This window comes from Nuphar pumila, chromosome 13 (genome assembly GCF_984573655.1).
Source record: "Nuphar pumila chromosome 13, dmNupPumi1.hap1.1, whole genome shotgun sequence".
Classification (NCBI taxonomy): Eukaryota; Viridiplantae; Streptophyta; class Magnoliopsida; order Nymphaeales; family Nymphaeaceae; genus Nuphar; species Nuphar pumila.
In genome coordinates, this window is record NC_143261.1 from 2925862 (window position 1) to 2941556 (window position 15695).

General features: G+C 41.7%; 2 protein-coding genes across 2 annotated transcripts; both read right to left on the reverse strand.

Annotated features, from left to right (window-relative positions):
• Positions 1–5123: 5123 nt before the first annotated feature.
• LOC149817513 (uncharacterized) lies at positions 5124–5639 on the reverse strand. Its single transcript, XM_089985430.1, has one exon. The coding sequence runs from the start codon at positions 5637–5639 to the stop codon at positions 5124–5126; it is 516 nt and encodes a 171-aa protein (XP_089841556.1).
• Positions 5640–14285: 8646 nt separating this feature from the next.
• Positions 14286–14945, reverse strand: LOC149817514 (uncharacterized). The gene is made up of 2 exons (XM_089985431.1): positions 14484–14945; positions 14286–14387 (listed from the first exon to the last, which is right to left on the reverse strand). Exons 1-2 carry the CDS (start codon positions 14943–14945, stop codon positions 14286–14288), a joined length of 564 nt encoding a protein of 187 aa, XP_089841557.1.
• Between the last annotated feature and the right edge of the window lie 750 nt (positions 14946–15695).

The following is a 15695-nucleotide window of genomic DNA, read 5'->3' on the forward strand; positions in this document are numbered from 1 at the left end:
ACTCCTTACCTCGTTAGAAGCTCCGACTGACAACGATGGTGGTTTCTTCTTCACGTTGGAGCCCACAATGTTGCCAATGGAGTCCAGTCGTACAACAATAGAGATCCACACGACCAGCAATGGAGGTCGACCCTCACAATGGAAGAGGAGGAATAGGAAACGTTGAGAGAGAGAGAGAGAGAGAGAGAGAGAGAGAGAGAGAGAGAGAGAGAGAGAGAGAGAGAGAGAGAGAGAGAGAGATGGGTAGTCTCGTGTGGTTCCCCATCATAACTTTCTCATTTAATTCCCCCCCTTCTTAGGGGAGTTTCAAATTCTCAACTCTCAAACCCCCATCCCACATTTTTTGGTGGGTGTAAGCATTTCCTAAATTGCCCCCTTTACCTTCAGCAAAAGTTTCTCTAACTACCTTTATTGGTTGCTTTAGTGGTACCCCCACCTCATTTGGGGGGATTTCCCATGTTTCTTGGAAAAGAGGAAGCAAAAAGGCCAACTCCCACACATTTATTGTGGGAGAGGGTCTAGAAAGTAGGGGTTTAACTCACCCACGATTTTCCCTTTCCTTATTTTTTTTCCACCAAAGTAAAAATCTCACTTTTCTTGTGCAAAAAGAAAAAACCATACACAGGGGGTTTTGAACCAGGGTCATCCACCAAAGGGGCAACGAACCCCACCACTTATGCTATGTTGTTTTTCGTTGCCTAGTATGTGGATGAAATTGTATTTAACCCTATCCATTTTGTTCCAGATTTCATGAAAAAAATAATGCTTTTCACTTCTACGTGGGCGCCGTAGGGTTTTGAACTCGGGTTGTAGCTCCACACAACCATGTGTCCTACCACTACCCCATACCATCACTTATTGTTTACTTTTGCAAGAAAATTCTTTTTATGTCATATTGGGACGTTTTTCTTTGTTGTGGATTTCTTCTGTTTTCACGTGGATTTTTTTCTCCTGTTTGTTTCTAACTTGCACTCTCCTACCTTAAATCTATTTCGGATCTCACGCTATTAACCCGAGACAATCGTGTTTCCTATTAGGCCCCGTGAGTCGAGTCGGATTATCGGATCTTGCCAAGATCCGGATCCAAATACCACATTCGAGGGTTTATTACCAGTTTCGTTCTAGAAGCCTCAAGTCATCAAGATTGTATTGCATAGCATAAAATCTTACTATTTCACAGAAATGCTCCACTTTTATTTATTTATAATTTCATAAATTTCACGGGTTTTACATTCTTCCCCTCTAAAAAAAAATTCCGTCCACGAAAATTTGTAATACATATCAATCAAACAATTGAGGGTACTTGTCCTTCATTGCTGCTTTTGGTTTCCCCGTGCATTCTTCTAGGCCATGATGTCTCCATCTCACTTTGACTAATGGAATAATCTTGTTTCGCATCACCGGCTCACTACGATCTATGATTTTGATCGGTTTCTCCTCTACGGTCAGATCTTCTTGCACACTAATGTCGTCAAACTGAATCACGTGTGACAGATCTTGAATGTATTTTCTCAACATCGATACGTAAAATACATCATAAATCTTGGCAAGTTGAGATGGTAGCTCAACTCGATAAGCAGTTTCGCCGATCCGCTCCAATATCAGGAAAGGTCCGACATATCTAGGACTCAACTTCCCCTTTTTTCCGAATCTGAAAATGCTCTTGGTCGGCGATACCTTGACAAACACTGCATCACCCACTTCAAAACTAAGCTCTCTGTATCGCTGATCCGCATAGCTTTTTTGTCGACTCTGTGCTGCTCTAAGTCGATCTCGTATCTTCTGTATCTATTCCGTGTAATGTTAAAGTACCATTGGTGACTCAATTGCTCTTTCGCGAACTTTGTCCCAATGTACCAGAGATCTGCAAGGTCGCCCATATAATGCTTCAAAATGCACCATACCGATACTCGCGTGGTAGCTATTGTTATAAGCGAACTCTGCTAGTACCACGTGAGCATCCCATTCTCCTTTGCAATCCAGCATACAGACACGTAACATGTCTTCCAGTGTCTGTATGGTCCTTTCTGACTGTCCGTCGGTTTGTGGATGAAAGGCAGTGCTGAACTTCAACTTAGTTCCCAATGCCTTTTGTAACTGCCCCCACAGTCATGAGGTAAACCGAGGGTCTCTGTCGGATATGATAGAGATTGACACCCCATGTAATTGTACTATCTCCTGGATATACAGGCTGGTCAAGCTCTCAAGTGACTGATTCTTCCTCATCGGTAGGAAATGTGTTGACTTAGTGAGTCGGTCAACCACTATCCAAATGGAGTCATGGTTCTTTCGGGTTCGCGGTAACCCCATCACGAAATCCATCGTGATATGTTCCCATTTCCATTGAGGATTTTCCATCAACTACATTGTTCTTCCCGGCCTTTAGTGCTCAATTTTGATTTGTTGACACGTCAAGCACTTTGCAACGTATCTCCCAACATCACGTTTCATTCCATTCCACCAGTACCTGAGTTGTAGATCTTTAAACATCTTGGTACTGCCCGGGTGAATAGTATACTTGCTCTTATGTGCCTCTTCCAATAACTCTTCTCTGGGTCGCTCGACACCCATAGCCGATCCTTAAACCATATACTTCCATCATCTTTACGCTGGAAAATAGTGTGTTCTTGCAATGCCAATGCCTCAATCTTCCCGTACTGCGAGTCTTCTTTTTGCTTAATCATGATCCGCTCTCGCAGTTCTGATCGTACCGTCAGGCTAGACAGCCTAAGTATGCCTTGATCGTCGAAGAAAGGTCTCCATTCTGTGAATTCAGAAATCATCTTCCATCCAAGACTTACTAAGCTAGAAAGATTTCTCACAGCCTTGCGACTAAGGGCATCAGCAACAACATTTGCTTTCTTGGGATGGTACGAGATTGTAAATTCGTAGTCCGTGATGAACTCGAGCCACCTTCTTTGTCGCATAATAAGTTTCTTCTGAGAAAACTGATACTTCAAGCTCTTGTGATCCGTGAAGACTTCGAATTTCTCCCCATATAGATAATGTCTCCAAACCTTCAAAGCAAAAACCACGGCCGCCAACTCCAGGTCGTGAGTGGGGTAATTCCTCTCATGAATCTTCAGTTGTCGTGATGCATAGGCAGTGACCTTGCCATGTTGCATCAATACACAACCCAGTCCAGTACCAGAAGCGTCTGTGTACACCATGAATTCTCTGTTTCCAGATGGTAAGGCTGGCACTGGAGCTGTGGTAAGTTTAGCTTTAAGAGTTTGAAAGCTTTCTTCACTTTTCTCATTCCATTCAAACTTTACCCCTTTTCGTAGAAGCTTGGTCATTGACATAGCGATTCATGAGAAGTCTTGGATAAATCGCCTATAGTAGCCAGCTAATCTTAAGAAGCTTCAGATTTCGCTGATATTCTTTAGTTGTGACCAATTCATCACAGCTTCAACTTTGGCAGGATCTACTGAAACTCCGTCTTTCGAGATCACATGTCCAAGGAACATGACTTCTTAAAGCCAGAATTCGCATTTCGAGAACTTGGCGTATAATTGATGTGTTCGGAGGGTTTCTAAGATGATTTTCAAATATTCTTTGTGTTCCTTATATCAGTATGTCATCGATGAAGATGATGACAAAGGAGTCTAAGTATGGCCTGAATACCCAATTCATCAGGTCCATGAATGCCACCGGAGCATTCGTGAGTCCAAATGGCATCACCACAAACTCAAAATGCCCATATCTGGTTCGAAATGCTGACTTTGGGATATCTTAATCTTTTTTTCTCAACTGGTGATAACCTGACCTCAAATCAATCTTAGAAAAGACTTTTGCTCTTTTCAGTTGATCGAATAGGTCCTCAATACGGGGTAGAGGATATTTGTTCTTCACAGTTTCTTGGTTCAACATTCTATAGCCTATGCATAGTCTCATAGACCCGTCCTACTTTTTCACGAACAGGACCGGTGCTCCCCATAGAGATGTGCTCGGTCGTACAAAACCACGCTCGATTAGCTCCTGCAACTGCTTCTTTAATTCTTCCAACTCTGCTGGTGCCATCCGATAGGGTGCTCTTGATATTGGCTTCGTACCTGGCATCAGTTCTATCCCGAACTCGACTTACCGCTGAGAAGGAAGTCCTGGAAGTTCCTCTGGAAATACATCGGCAAAATCGCGGACAATTTCCAAATCTTCAAGTGGAGTTAGTTTTGTTTCACCTCCAATCATACTAACTAGAAAAACCATGTCTCCACGGCGGAGGTATTTTTGGGCCGTGAGAGTTGAAACAATTCTCTTTTGAATACCTGGTCTTGCCAGACGAAAAACAACCTCTGGCATACTAGGTCGGGACAAGATGACCTTCCCTTCCCTACAAAGGATTCTCGCGTAGTATTCAAATAGCCAGTCCATGCCTAATATGACATCATACTCGGTCATATCGAGTAATACTAAATTAGCAGGTAGGTTGAGATTCCCTAATATGATCTCTACTTCTGGCATATAGTTCACACAGATTTCATTGAGCCCTATGAGGTTGTATACCACTAATTCATGGTTCAGTGATTCTTTGGGATTACAAAGTTATTTTGCAAAATTAACAGATATAAAGGGATGCGAAGCTCCACAATAAAATAAAACAAGGGTAGCTTGGCCCGAAACACGCATGATTCCTTGCACAAGGTCCCCCTTCCCCAGTTGGTCAACTGTAGTGGCATACATGTATCCTGCTACGCATTGTAGGGCCGTCTGTGGCTGTGGTGGCGGCGCACAGTGCTGTTGAGGCTGTTGTCCTCCATTGCCACGTCGTGCATCATCGTCTTGCTTCTTCTGATACTCCTTGATATAATGTCTTATTTTTCCACAGTAGAGACACCCTCCTGTCTCACGAGGACATTGTTGCCTGGGGTGAAAGCGATTGCACTTCTAACACCTTTGATTCTGTCCTGGCCTGAGTTTGGTGCCATTCTCGTGTCGTGACATCTTGTTATGAGGGTGGAATCGCCTCCCACCAAACTTCTTCTTGAATTCATGTTTTTAAACTCTGATTTTGTCCTTCTGTGACCTTTGTCCCTCCTTCCAGTCGTCATCAAGGAGACTCGCCACCTGTGTGTCCGGGACAAACAGGAATAATCCATTACAATCTAAGGGTTAACGGTACCTTATAAACTTTTATGCAACTTATGACGCGAAGAGAAATGATCTTTTACATGAATAGCCTCCTCGAGGTTCTTGGGCCCTCGAGTGTATAGACGGTTCCTCAGGCCCGTCTTCAAGCCTCGAGCAAACTTCATTGCCCGATCCTCGTCCGATGTGTACACATTCGGACAATATCGTTCTAAACTGTGGAACTTAGTGATATAATCGGAGAGGGGCATCTCGCCCTGTTGCAGATCCAAGAATTCTTGCATCTTCTTTGCCCTCTCGTGCTTCAAAAAATAGGTAGTGTTGAAGACTTCTACAAACTCCGTCCAAAATACAGGACCATCCTGGAACTTGACTGCCCTGGTGGTTTCCCACCATTTTTCGGCATGGTCCTTAAGACGATATGTCCCAAAGTCTACCCGACGCTCCTGGAGCACTTCTAGTACACGAAAGATACATTCAATCTCCCGGATCCAACTCTCAGCGGCTTCTAGATCCGTCTTTCCAGAGAAAGCAGGAGGATCTATGTCCATGAATTTCTTGTAGGACATAGTCCCACCACTTGTACTCTTCTCATGGGCCACCTGGTGCAGATTGTCACCCATCTGCTGCATTGTCGTAGCTTGCTAACCTACTACCTCGGCAAGGTTATATAACGTTTTCATAATATCGTTGCAGCGGTTTTCCCAAGCCATTTATTTGAGCAATTAAAATTCATTATAATCTTAGCTATAATTTTGTGAAATAATTATACATACTCATGTGGTTTTATCTCTACATTACAAAAGCAACATTTTTACATACTTATAGAGTCATCGTGGTCGCTAGAAGAGCCAATATCTCAAATTATTCAGTCCTGCTATGATACCAAAGTTGTAACACCCCAACTTTTTATAGTAAAAATTTTGGAGTAAATTTTTTTTTAGCGGAAGTGCGAAAACATAAGTCCGGTGTATTACAGGATGAAACAGAGAAGTACTAAAAGCATACCATTAATTAAAGCATTAATGTCATTAATTACATCTCATAACAGAAATGTAAATCTACTAATCAGAGTTCAAACATGAAACACTGAAAAACTAAGATCTCTTGACTACGACCATACACGACGCCCACGATGCTCCGATTTAGTTGCTACCTGAAAAAAAATTTAAAGCAGAAGGGTCAGACTTCCCTGTCTGCGTAAGAAGCATTATATTTATATGTGGTGTTCAGTGTGTTGTGTACAAATATGTGCAGCATCTGCAGATATAACCAGCATGGAAATTTATCTCATTCTAAGAAAATGATTATGCTTTTTAATTCATGATACAGTGCAAAAGTTAACTGAACTAAAAATACACTAGGAAAAGCTGTAGATTCCACAAGTTTTACGAAAGTCATATCAACAGTACACAATTTTTCAGAAATAAGTTTTCAGTCTACTTAAATCATTTAATGATTATCTTACTCTTACCTTGTGGGTACACACATGCATAGACCTCGTAGCAGACCGAGACCATACGGGGGTCTATTATTTAATAACCCGTATGACTAGCCATACGGATATCCAAAAAAGATGGCCAGTGACCGAGAGAGAACTCCTCAGTGGCTAAAACAAGAATTATGATGCACCCTTGACACTTCTGCAGAAGACTTGGATCTACCGCCTAGGATGCATTGGTAGTCCTGATCCCCTAACTTCGTGGACTGGAGAAACTGGTGAGACGCCTAGCTCTCACGAAAACAAGAATGTCCACGAAGCTTGTACCACCTACCCTCTCCAAGGTAGACCATGGGTTCAGTAACATACACCATCTTTCAGGTGTACCCAGAGCTCGAAGAATGCGGTAACATACACCGTCTTTCAGGTGTACCCAGAATCTTGAAGGTTTTATGTTTTATGTTTCATTTCACATTTTTTGTATAACCATGTATGATCCATCCCACCACAAGGGGTTCAATATCATACACCATCTTTCAGGCGTACCAAAAGCCTTGCATTTTTATGATTTTGCATACACTTTTATTCTTAGTCTATTTCCCAGTGCAAGTCATCGCACAAGAGGGGATTTTCCAAAAACCTGAACCCATAACTGGGTTCGAACACATGGTATGCCTCTTATCATTTGAAGTGTCTCATAAGCACCAACCATATATATATATATTTCAGATTTTGGCTCGACCTAGAGTCCATATTTGAACCTTTGTCTTTCTTAGTTAGGGCATACGCATTCGTACTCCCGAGCTATGCCATCCACGTGGCATGGTTTGCTTGATATACTTCTTCTTTAGAATCACTGAAATCCCATGAAATTGTATCATGTCATTATTTTATTTTATTTTTTTCTAATATATATATATATATATATATATATATATATATATATATATATATATATATATATATATATTCTAGAGTGTACATATCGTAACCCACGCACGATGCCGTCCATGTGGCATGACTCACGAGATATATTTTCTTTCATAAATGCTCTTACCTTAGACTTGTGGACTTGTAGCAAGTCCTTTTATTATTATTGTTGTTGTTGTTGTTTTACCCTGCACTTAGTGTAATTTTCAACTGGGCTTGGACTGCAATGAGCCTTTGACATGTCATGGCTTCATGGCTGCCACCACCAAGTCATGCCATCACCTTCGTGTACAACCCACCGCCAGCTACCTGACAAAGAGCCAAACTCCCCACAAAGAGGGTGCAGTTATAAATCCAAACCGAGTAGGGGTTCAGACAAAACCTAGCTGATTAAAATACTTTAATTTATCATTTGCTAAAAAAAATTAAAAATTTTGTACCACTGTGTGCAAATTTCCGATTCACACATACATGGCCAATCTGCATTCACCAATGCATTGGCAGATTTGCATTCATAACAGATTTATATATACTACAGTATGACTGTCATGATTTCAATAACAATTTCTTGTTCATTGTAGATTTACAAGTGTTGCAGTATGATTGTCAAAATTTCCCACAGTGGATTCATGTTCGCAGCGAGTTTGCCTATGTCACAGTATGACTGTTGCATATACAAAGGCTGAGATGTGATCCCAGCAATCTATGCATATACTGCTATAATACACTCACGAATAGAAGCTACAAGTTCACAAGCATGGCCATTCCAAAAAAATAAAAACTTGGCTGATGGAACAATCAATAAAGCACTAGCATACATAGTTATACATTGGGTCAAAACGTCAAATAAAATATGAATAATGGAGTGTGTCGTTCAAGTCATCAGTTATCTACTACTTTACATAAAGGAATATGTTGTGGAAATCATATTTTTTTTTCTACAAGACGTATTGAAATTTCGATAATTTCAAAGTGTTGTGTAGGGATCATACCTAGTCTTTCATATGTCTAGATACATAGTTCAGAAAATATCTTTCTGATCATCTACATACTGGATCGATACGTGTGCCTTCACACAGTTACTTGAATTTAGCATAAATCCATGACCTATGTATTGGTGTATGCATACTAAAAAAAACAATCTGCAACCTACTTCTCGAAAACCAATAGAAATGTCAGATAGATCGATGACCAACATTCTTTTTCTCTGTAATGTTAAATACTTGCTTCGCAGGGCAGGAGCACATGCATACAATACAGTACCCCTCACGAGCAGTCTGTGTATCCTTTTGACATCCACGTATGTACTAACATATAATTCAGCCATGGGTAGGTTAACCGAATGCATTAGAAAGCTAACCCTTTTTTTTTTCTTTTATAACTACTTAATCATGCTCAGCAAGCTCAACTCAACTAGCAATGTCTTTTTTTTAGCTACAGGTGATTAACAGGGTTGATATATATATGTGAGATCAAATTTGGTTACTATGGGTGTGTAGTCATTATGCCATTAAGAATCATGTGCTCAATAGCGTGTATATGATACTTAGCATGTAAGAGCTTAACTATGAAATAAATCTGGACCTATTCTATTCATCCAATCAACATTCTAGATTCAATCATTCTTCTAGCCTGTATGTAATGTTGAAACAGAAGAACCACGTCGATGTGGTGATTGCTGGTACTCCTTTCTAATGGGGTCGGAAAACCCACGCCAAATCAGGCCTCTTGACATCGACCACCTCCCATGTCGTGGGTGCTGCCTACACCCACATCGACAACACTGCAACATATTTGTGTTGCAGGAAATCAAACACAAGCATATAAGGTAAGGCACTCCTTACCTCGTTGGAAGCTCCGATCGGCAACGATGGTGGTATCTTCTTCACGTTGGAGCCCACAATGTTGCCAATGGAGTCCAGTCGTACAACAATAGAGATCCACACGACCAGCAATGGAGGTCGACCCTCACAATGGAAGAGAAGGAGGAATAGGAAACGTTGAGAGAGAGAGAGAGAGAGAGAGAGAGAGAGAGAGAGAGAGAGAGAGAGAGAGAGAGAGAGAGAGAGAGATGGGTAGTCTCGTGTGGCTCCCCATCATAACTTTCTCATTTAATTCCCCCCCTTCTTAGGGGAGTTTCAAATTCTCAACTCTCAAACCCCCATCCCACGTTTTTTGGTGGGTGTAAGCATTTCCTAAATTGCCCCCCTTACCTTCAGCAAAAGTTTCTCTCTGTACCTTTATTGGTTGCTTTAGTGGTACCCCCACCTCATTTGGGGGGATTTCCCATGTTTCTTGGAAAAGAGGAAGCAAAAAGGCCAACTCCCACACATTTATTGTGGAAGAGGGTCTAGAAAGTAGGGGTTTAACTCACCCACGATTTTCCCTTTCCTTATTTTTTTTTCCACCAAAGTAAAAATCTCACTTTTCTTGTGCAAAAAGAAAAAACCATGCACAGGGGGTTTTGAACCAGGGTCTTCCACCAAAGGGGCAACAAACCTCACCACTTTTGCTATGTTGTTTTTCGTTGCCTAGTGTGTGGATGAAATTGTATTTAACCCTATCCATTTTGTTCCAGATTTCATGAAAAATATAATGCTTTTCACTTCTACGTGGGCGCCCTAGGGTTTTGAACTCGGGATGTAGCTCCACACAACCATGTGTCCTACCACTACATCATACCATCACTTGGTGTTTACTTTTGCAAGAAAATTCTTTTTATGTCATATTGGGATGTTTTTTTTGTTGTGGATTTCTTCTGTTTTCACGTCGATTTTTTTCTCCTGTTTGTTTCTAACTTGCACTCTCCTACCTTAAATGTATTTCGGATCTCACGCTATTAACCCGAGACCATCGTGTTTCCTATTGTGCCCTTTGAGTTGGGTCGGATTATCAGATCTTGCCAAGATCCGCATCCAAATACCACATTCGAGGGTTTGTTACCAGTTTCGTTCTAGAAGCCTCAAGTCATCAAGATTGTATTGCATAGCATAAAATCTTACTATTTCACAGAAATGCTCCACTTTTATTTATTTAGAATTTCAAAAATTTCACGAGTTTTACATGCTTCCCCTCTAAAAAGAAATTTCGTCCGCGAAAATTTGTAATACATATCAATCAAACAATTGAGGGTACTTGTCCATCATTGCTGCTTCTGGTTTCCCCGTGCATTTTTCTAGGCCATGATGTCTCCATCTCACTTTGACTAATGGAATGATCTTGTTTCGCATCACCGGCTCACTACGATCTATGATGTCGATCGGTTTCTCCTCTACGGTCAGATCTTCTTGCACACTAATGTCGTCAAACTGAATCACGTGTGACAGATCTTGAATGTATTTTCTCAACATCGATACGTAAAATACATCATAAATCTTGGCAAGTTGAGATGGTAGCTCAACTCGATAAGCAGTTTCGCCGATCCGCTCCAATATCAAGAAAGGTCCGACATATCTAGGACTCAACTTCCCCTTCTTTCCGAATCTGAAAATGCTCTTGGTCGGCGATACCTTGACAAACACTGCATCACCCACTTCGAAACTAAGCTCTCTGCATCGCTGATCCGCATAGCTTTTCTGTCGACTCTGTGCTGCTCTAAGTCGATCTCGTATCTTCTGTATCTATTCCGTGCAATGTTAAAGTACCATTGGTGACTCAATTGCTCTTTCACGAACTTCGTCTCAATGTACCAGAGATCTGCAAGGTCGCCCATATAATGCTTCAAAAGGCACCATACCGATACTCGCATGGTAGCTATTGTTATAAGCGAACTCTGCTAGTACCACATGAGCATCCCATTCTCCTTTGCAATCCAGCATACAGACACGTAACATGTCTTCCAGTGTCTGTATGGTCCTTTCTGACTGTTCATCGGTTTGTGGATGAAAGGCAGTGCTGAACTTCAACTTAGTTCCCAATGCCTTTTGTAACTGCCCCCACAGTCGTGAGGTAAACCGAGGGTCTCTGTCGGATATGATAGAGATTGACACCCCATGTAATCGTACTATCTCCTGGATATACAGGTCGGTCAAGCTCTCAAGTGACTGATTCTTCCTCATCGGTAGAAAATGTGTTGACTTAGTGAGTCGGTCAACCACTACCCAAATGGAGTCATGGTTCTTTCGGGTTCGCGGTAACCCCATCATGAAATCCATCGTGATATGTTCCCATTTCCATTGAGGATTTTCCATCAACTGCATTGTTCTTCCCGGCCTTTAGTGCTCAATTTTGATTTGTTGACACGTCAAGCACTTTGCAACGTATCTCGCAACATCACGTTTCATTCCATTCCACCAGTACCTGAGTTGTAGATCTTTAAACATCTTGGTACTGCCCGGGTGAATAGTATACTTGCTCTTATGTGCCTCTTCCAATAACTCTTCTCTGGTCTCTGGGTCGCTCGACACCCATAGCCGATCCTTAAACCATATACTTCTATCCTCTTTACGCTGGAAAATAGTGTGTTCTTGCAATGCCAATGCCTCAATCTTCCCGTACTGCGAGTCTTCTTTTTGCTTAATCATGATCCGCTCTCGCAGTTCTGATCGTACTGTCAGGCTAGACAGCCTAAGTATGCCTTGATCGTCGAAGAAAGGTCTCCATTCTGTGAATTCAGAAATCATCTTCCATCCAAGACTTACTAAGCTAGAAAGATTTCTCACAGCCTTGCGACTAAGGGAATCAGCAACAACATTTGCTTTCTTAGGATGGTACGAGATTGTAAATTCGTAGTCCGTGATGAACTCGAGCCACCTTCTTTGTCGCATAATAAGTTCCTTCTGAGAAAACTGATACTTCAAGCTCTTGTGATCAGTGAAGACTTCGAATTTCTCCCCATATAGATAATGTCTCCAAACCTTCAAAGCAAAAACCACGGCCGCCAACTCCAGGTCGTGAGTGGGGTAATTCCTCTCATGAATCTTCAGTTTTCGTGATGCATAGGCAATGACCTTGCCATGTTGCATCAGTACACACCCCAGTCTAGTACTAGAAGCGTCTGTGTACACCACGAATCCTCCGCTTCCAGATGGTAAGGCTAACACTGGACCTGTGGTAAGTTTAGCTTTAAGAGTTTGAAAGCTTTCTTCACTTTTCTTATTCCATTCAAACTTTACCCCTTTTCATAGAAGCTTGGTCATTGACATTGCGATTCAGTTGAAGTCTTGGATAAATCGCCTATAGTAGCCAGCTAATCTTAAGAAGCTTCAGATTTCGCTGATATTCTTTGGTTGTGACCAATTCATCACAGCTTCAACTTTGGCAGGATCTACTGAAACTCCGTCTTTCGAGATCACATGTCCAAGGAACATGACTTCTTTAAGCCAGAATTCACATTTCAAGAACTTGGCGTATAACTGATGTGTCCGGAGGGTTTCTAAGTTGATTTTCAAATGTTCTTTGTGTTCCTTCGCATTTTCTGAATATATCAGTATGTCATCGATGAAGATGATGACAAAAGAGTCTAAGTATGACCTGAATACCCAATTCATCAGGTCCATGAACGCCACTGGAGCATTCGTGAGTTCAAATGGCATCACCACAAACTCAAAATGCCCATATCTGGTTCGAAATGCTGACTTTGGGATATCTTCATCTTTTTTTCTCAACTAGTGATAACCTGACCTCAAATCAATCATAGAAAAGACTTTTGCTCTTTTCAATTGATCGAATAGGTCCTCAATACGGGATAAAGGATATTTGTTCTTCACAGTTTCTTGGTTCAACATTCTATAGCCTATGAATAGTCTCATAAACCCGTCCTACTTTTTCACGAACAGGACCAGTGCTCCCCATGGAGATGTGCTCGGTCATACAAAACCACACTCCATTAGCTCCTGCAACTGCTTCTTTAATTCTTCCAACTCTGCTGGTGCCATCCGATAGGGTTCTCTTGATATTGGCTTCGTACCTGGCATCAGTTCTATCCCGAACTCGACTTCCCGCTGAGAAGGAAGTTCTGGAAGTTCCTCTGGAAATACATCGGCAAAATCGCGGACAATTTCCAAATCCTCAAGTGGAGTTAGTTTTGTTTCACCTCCAATCATACTAACTAGAAAAGCCATGTCTCCCCGGCGGAGGTACTTTTGGGCCTTGAGAGTTGAAACAGTTCTCTTTCGAATACCTTGTCTTGCCAGACGAAATACAACCTCTGGCATACTAGGTCGGGACAAGATGACCTTTCCTTCCCTACAAAGGATTCTGGCGTAGTATTCAAATAGCCAGTCCATGCCTAATATGACATCATACTCGGTCATATCGAGTAATACTAAATTAGCAGGTAGGTTGTGATTCCCTAATATGATCTCTACTTCTGGCATATAGTTCACACAGATTTCATTGAGCCCTATGGGGTTGTATACCACTAATTCATGGTTCAGTGATTCTTTGGGATTACTTAGTTATTTTGCAAAATTAACAGATATAAAGGAATGCGAAGCTCCACAATCAAATAAAACAAGGGCAGCTTGGCCCGAAACAAGCATGATACCTTGCACAAGGTCCCCCTTCTCCAGTTGGTCAGCTGTAGTGGCATACACGTATCCTGCTACGCGTTGTAGGGCCGTCTGTAGCTGTGGTGGCGGCACACAGTGTTGTTGAGGCTGTTGTCCTCCAGTGCCACGCCGTGCATCATCGTCTTGCTTCTTCCGACACTCCTTGATATAATGTCCCATTTTTCCACAGTAGAGACACCCTACTGTCTCACGGGGACATTGTTGCCCGGGGTGAAAGCGATTACACTTCTGACACCTTTGATTATGTGCTGGTCTAGGTTTGATGCCATTCTCGTGTCGTGGCTTCTTGTTATGAGGGTGGAATCGCCTCCCACCTAACTTCTTCTTGAATTCATGTTTTTGAACCCCAATTTTGTTCTTCTGTGACCTTTGTCCCTCCTTCTAGTCGTCATCAAGGAGAGTCGCCACCTGTGTGTCTGGGACAAACAGGAATAATCCATTACAATCTAAGGGTTAACGGTACCTTATAAACTTTTATGCAACTTATGACACGAAGAGAAATGATCTTTTACCTGAATAGCCTCCTTGAGGTTCTTGGGCCCTCGAGTGTATAGACGGTTCCTCAGGCCCGTCTTCAAGCGTCGAGCAAACTTCATTGCCCGATCCTCGTCCGATGTGTACACATTCGGACAATATCGTTCCAAACTGTGGAACTTAGTGATATAATCGGAGAGGGTCATCTCTCCTTGTTGCAGATCCAAGAATTCTTGCATCTTCTTTGCCCTCTCGTGCTTCAGAAAATAGGTAGTGTTGAAGACTTCTACAAACTCCGTCCAAGATACAGGACCATCCTGGAACTTGACTGCCCTGGTGGTTTCCCACCATTTTTCGGCATGATCCTTAAGACGATATGTCCCAAAGTCTACCCGACGCTCCTGGAGCACTTCTAGTACACGAAAGATACATTCAATCTCCCGGATCCAACTCTCAGCGGCTTCTGGATCCGTCTTTCCAGAGAAAGCAGGAGGATCCATGTCCATGAATTTCTTGTAGGACATAGTCCCACCGCTTGTACTCTTCTAATGGGCCACCTGGTGTAGATTGTCACCCATCTGCTGCATTGTCGTAGCTTGCTAGCCTACTACCTCAGCCAGGTTATGTAACGTTTTCATAATATCGTTGCAGCGGTTTGCTCAAGCCATCTATTTGAGCAATTAAAATTCATTATAATCTTAGCTATAATTTTGTGAAATAATTATACATACTCATGTGGTTTTATCTCTACATTACAAAAACAACATTTTTACATACTTATAGAGTCATCGCGGTCGCTAGAAGAGCCAATATCTCAAATTATTCAGTCCTGCTATGATACCAAAGTTGTAACACCCCAACTTTTTATAGTAAAAATTTTGGAGTAATTTTTTTTTAGCGAAAGTGCGAAAACATAAGCCGGGTGCATTACAGGATGAAACAGAGAAGTACTAAAAGCATACCATTAATTAAAGCATTAATGTCATTAATTACATCTCATAACAGAAATATAAATCTACTAATCAGAGTTCAAACATGAAACACTGAAAAACTAAGATCTCTTGACTACGACCATACACGACGCCCACGATGCTCCGATTTAGTTGCTACCTGAAAAAAAATTTAAAGCAGAAGGGTCAGACTTCCCTGTCTGCGTAAGAAGCATTATATTTATATGTGGTGTTCAGTGTGTTGTGTACAAATATGTGCAGCATCTGCAGATATAACCATCATGGAAATTTATCTCATTC

Coding starts and splice junctions, on each gene's coding strand:
- LOC149817513 (XM_089985430.1), bottom strand. CDS start 5,639: ATGGACATAGATCCTCCTGCTTTCTCTGGAAAGACGGATCTAGAAGCC.
- LOC149817514 (XM_089985431.1), bottom strand. CDS start 14,945: ATGGATCCTCCTGCTTTCTCTGGAAAGACGGATCCAGAAGCCGCTGAG. Junction 14,388..14,483: donor ACCTCAAGGAGGCTATTCAG/GTAAAAGATCAT, acceptor TGTTTGTCCCAG/ACACACAGGTGGCGACTCTC.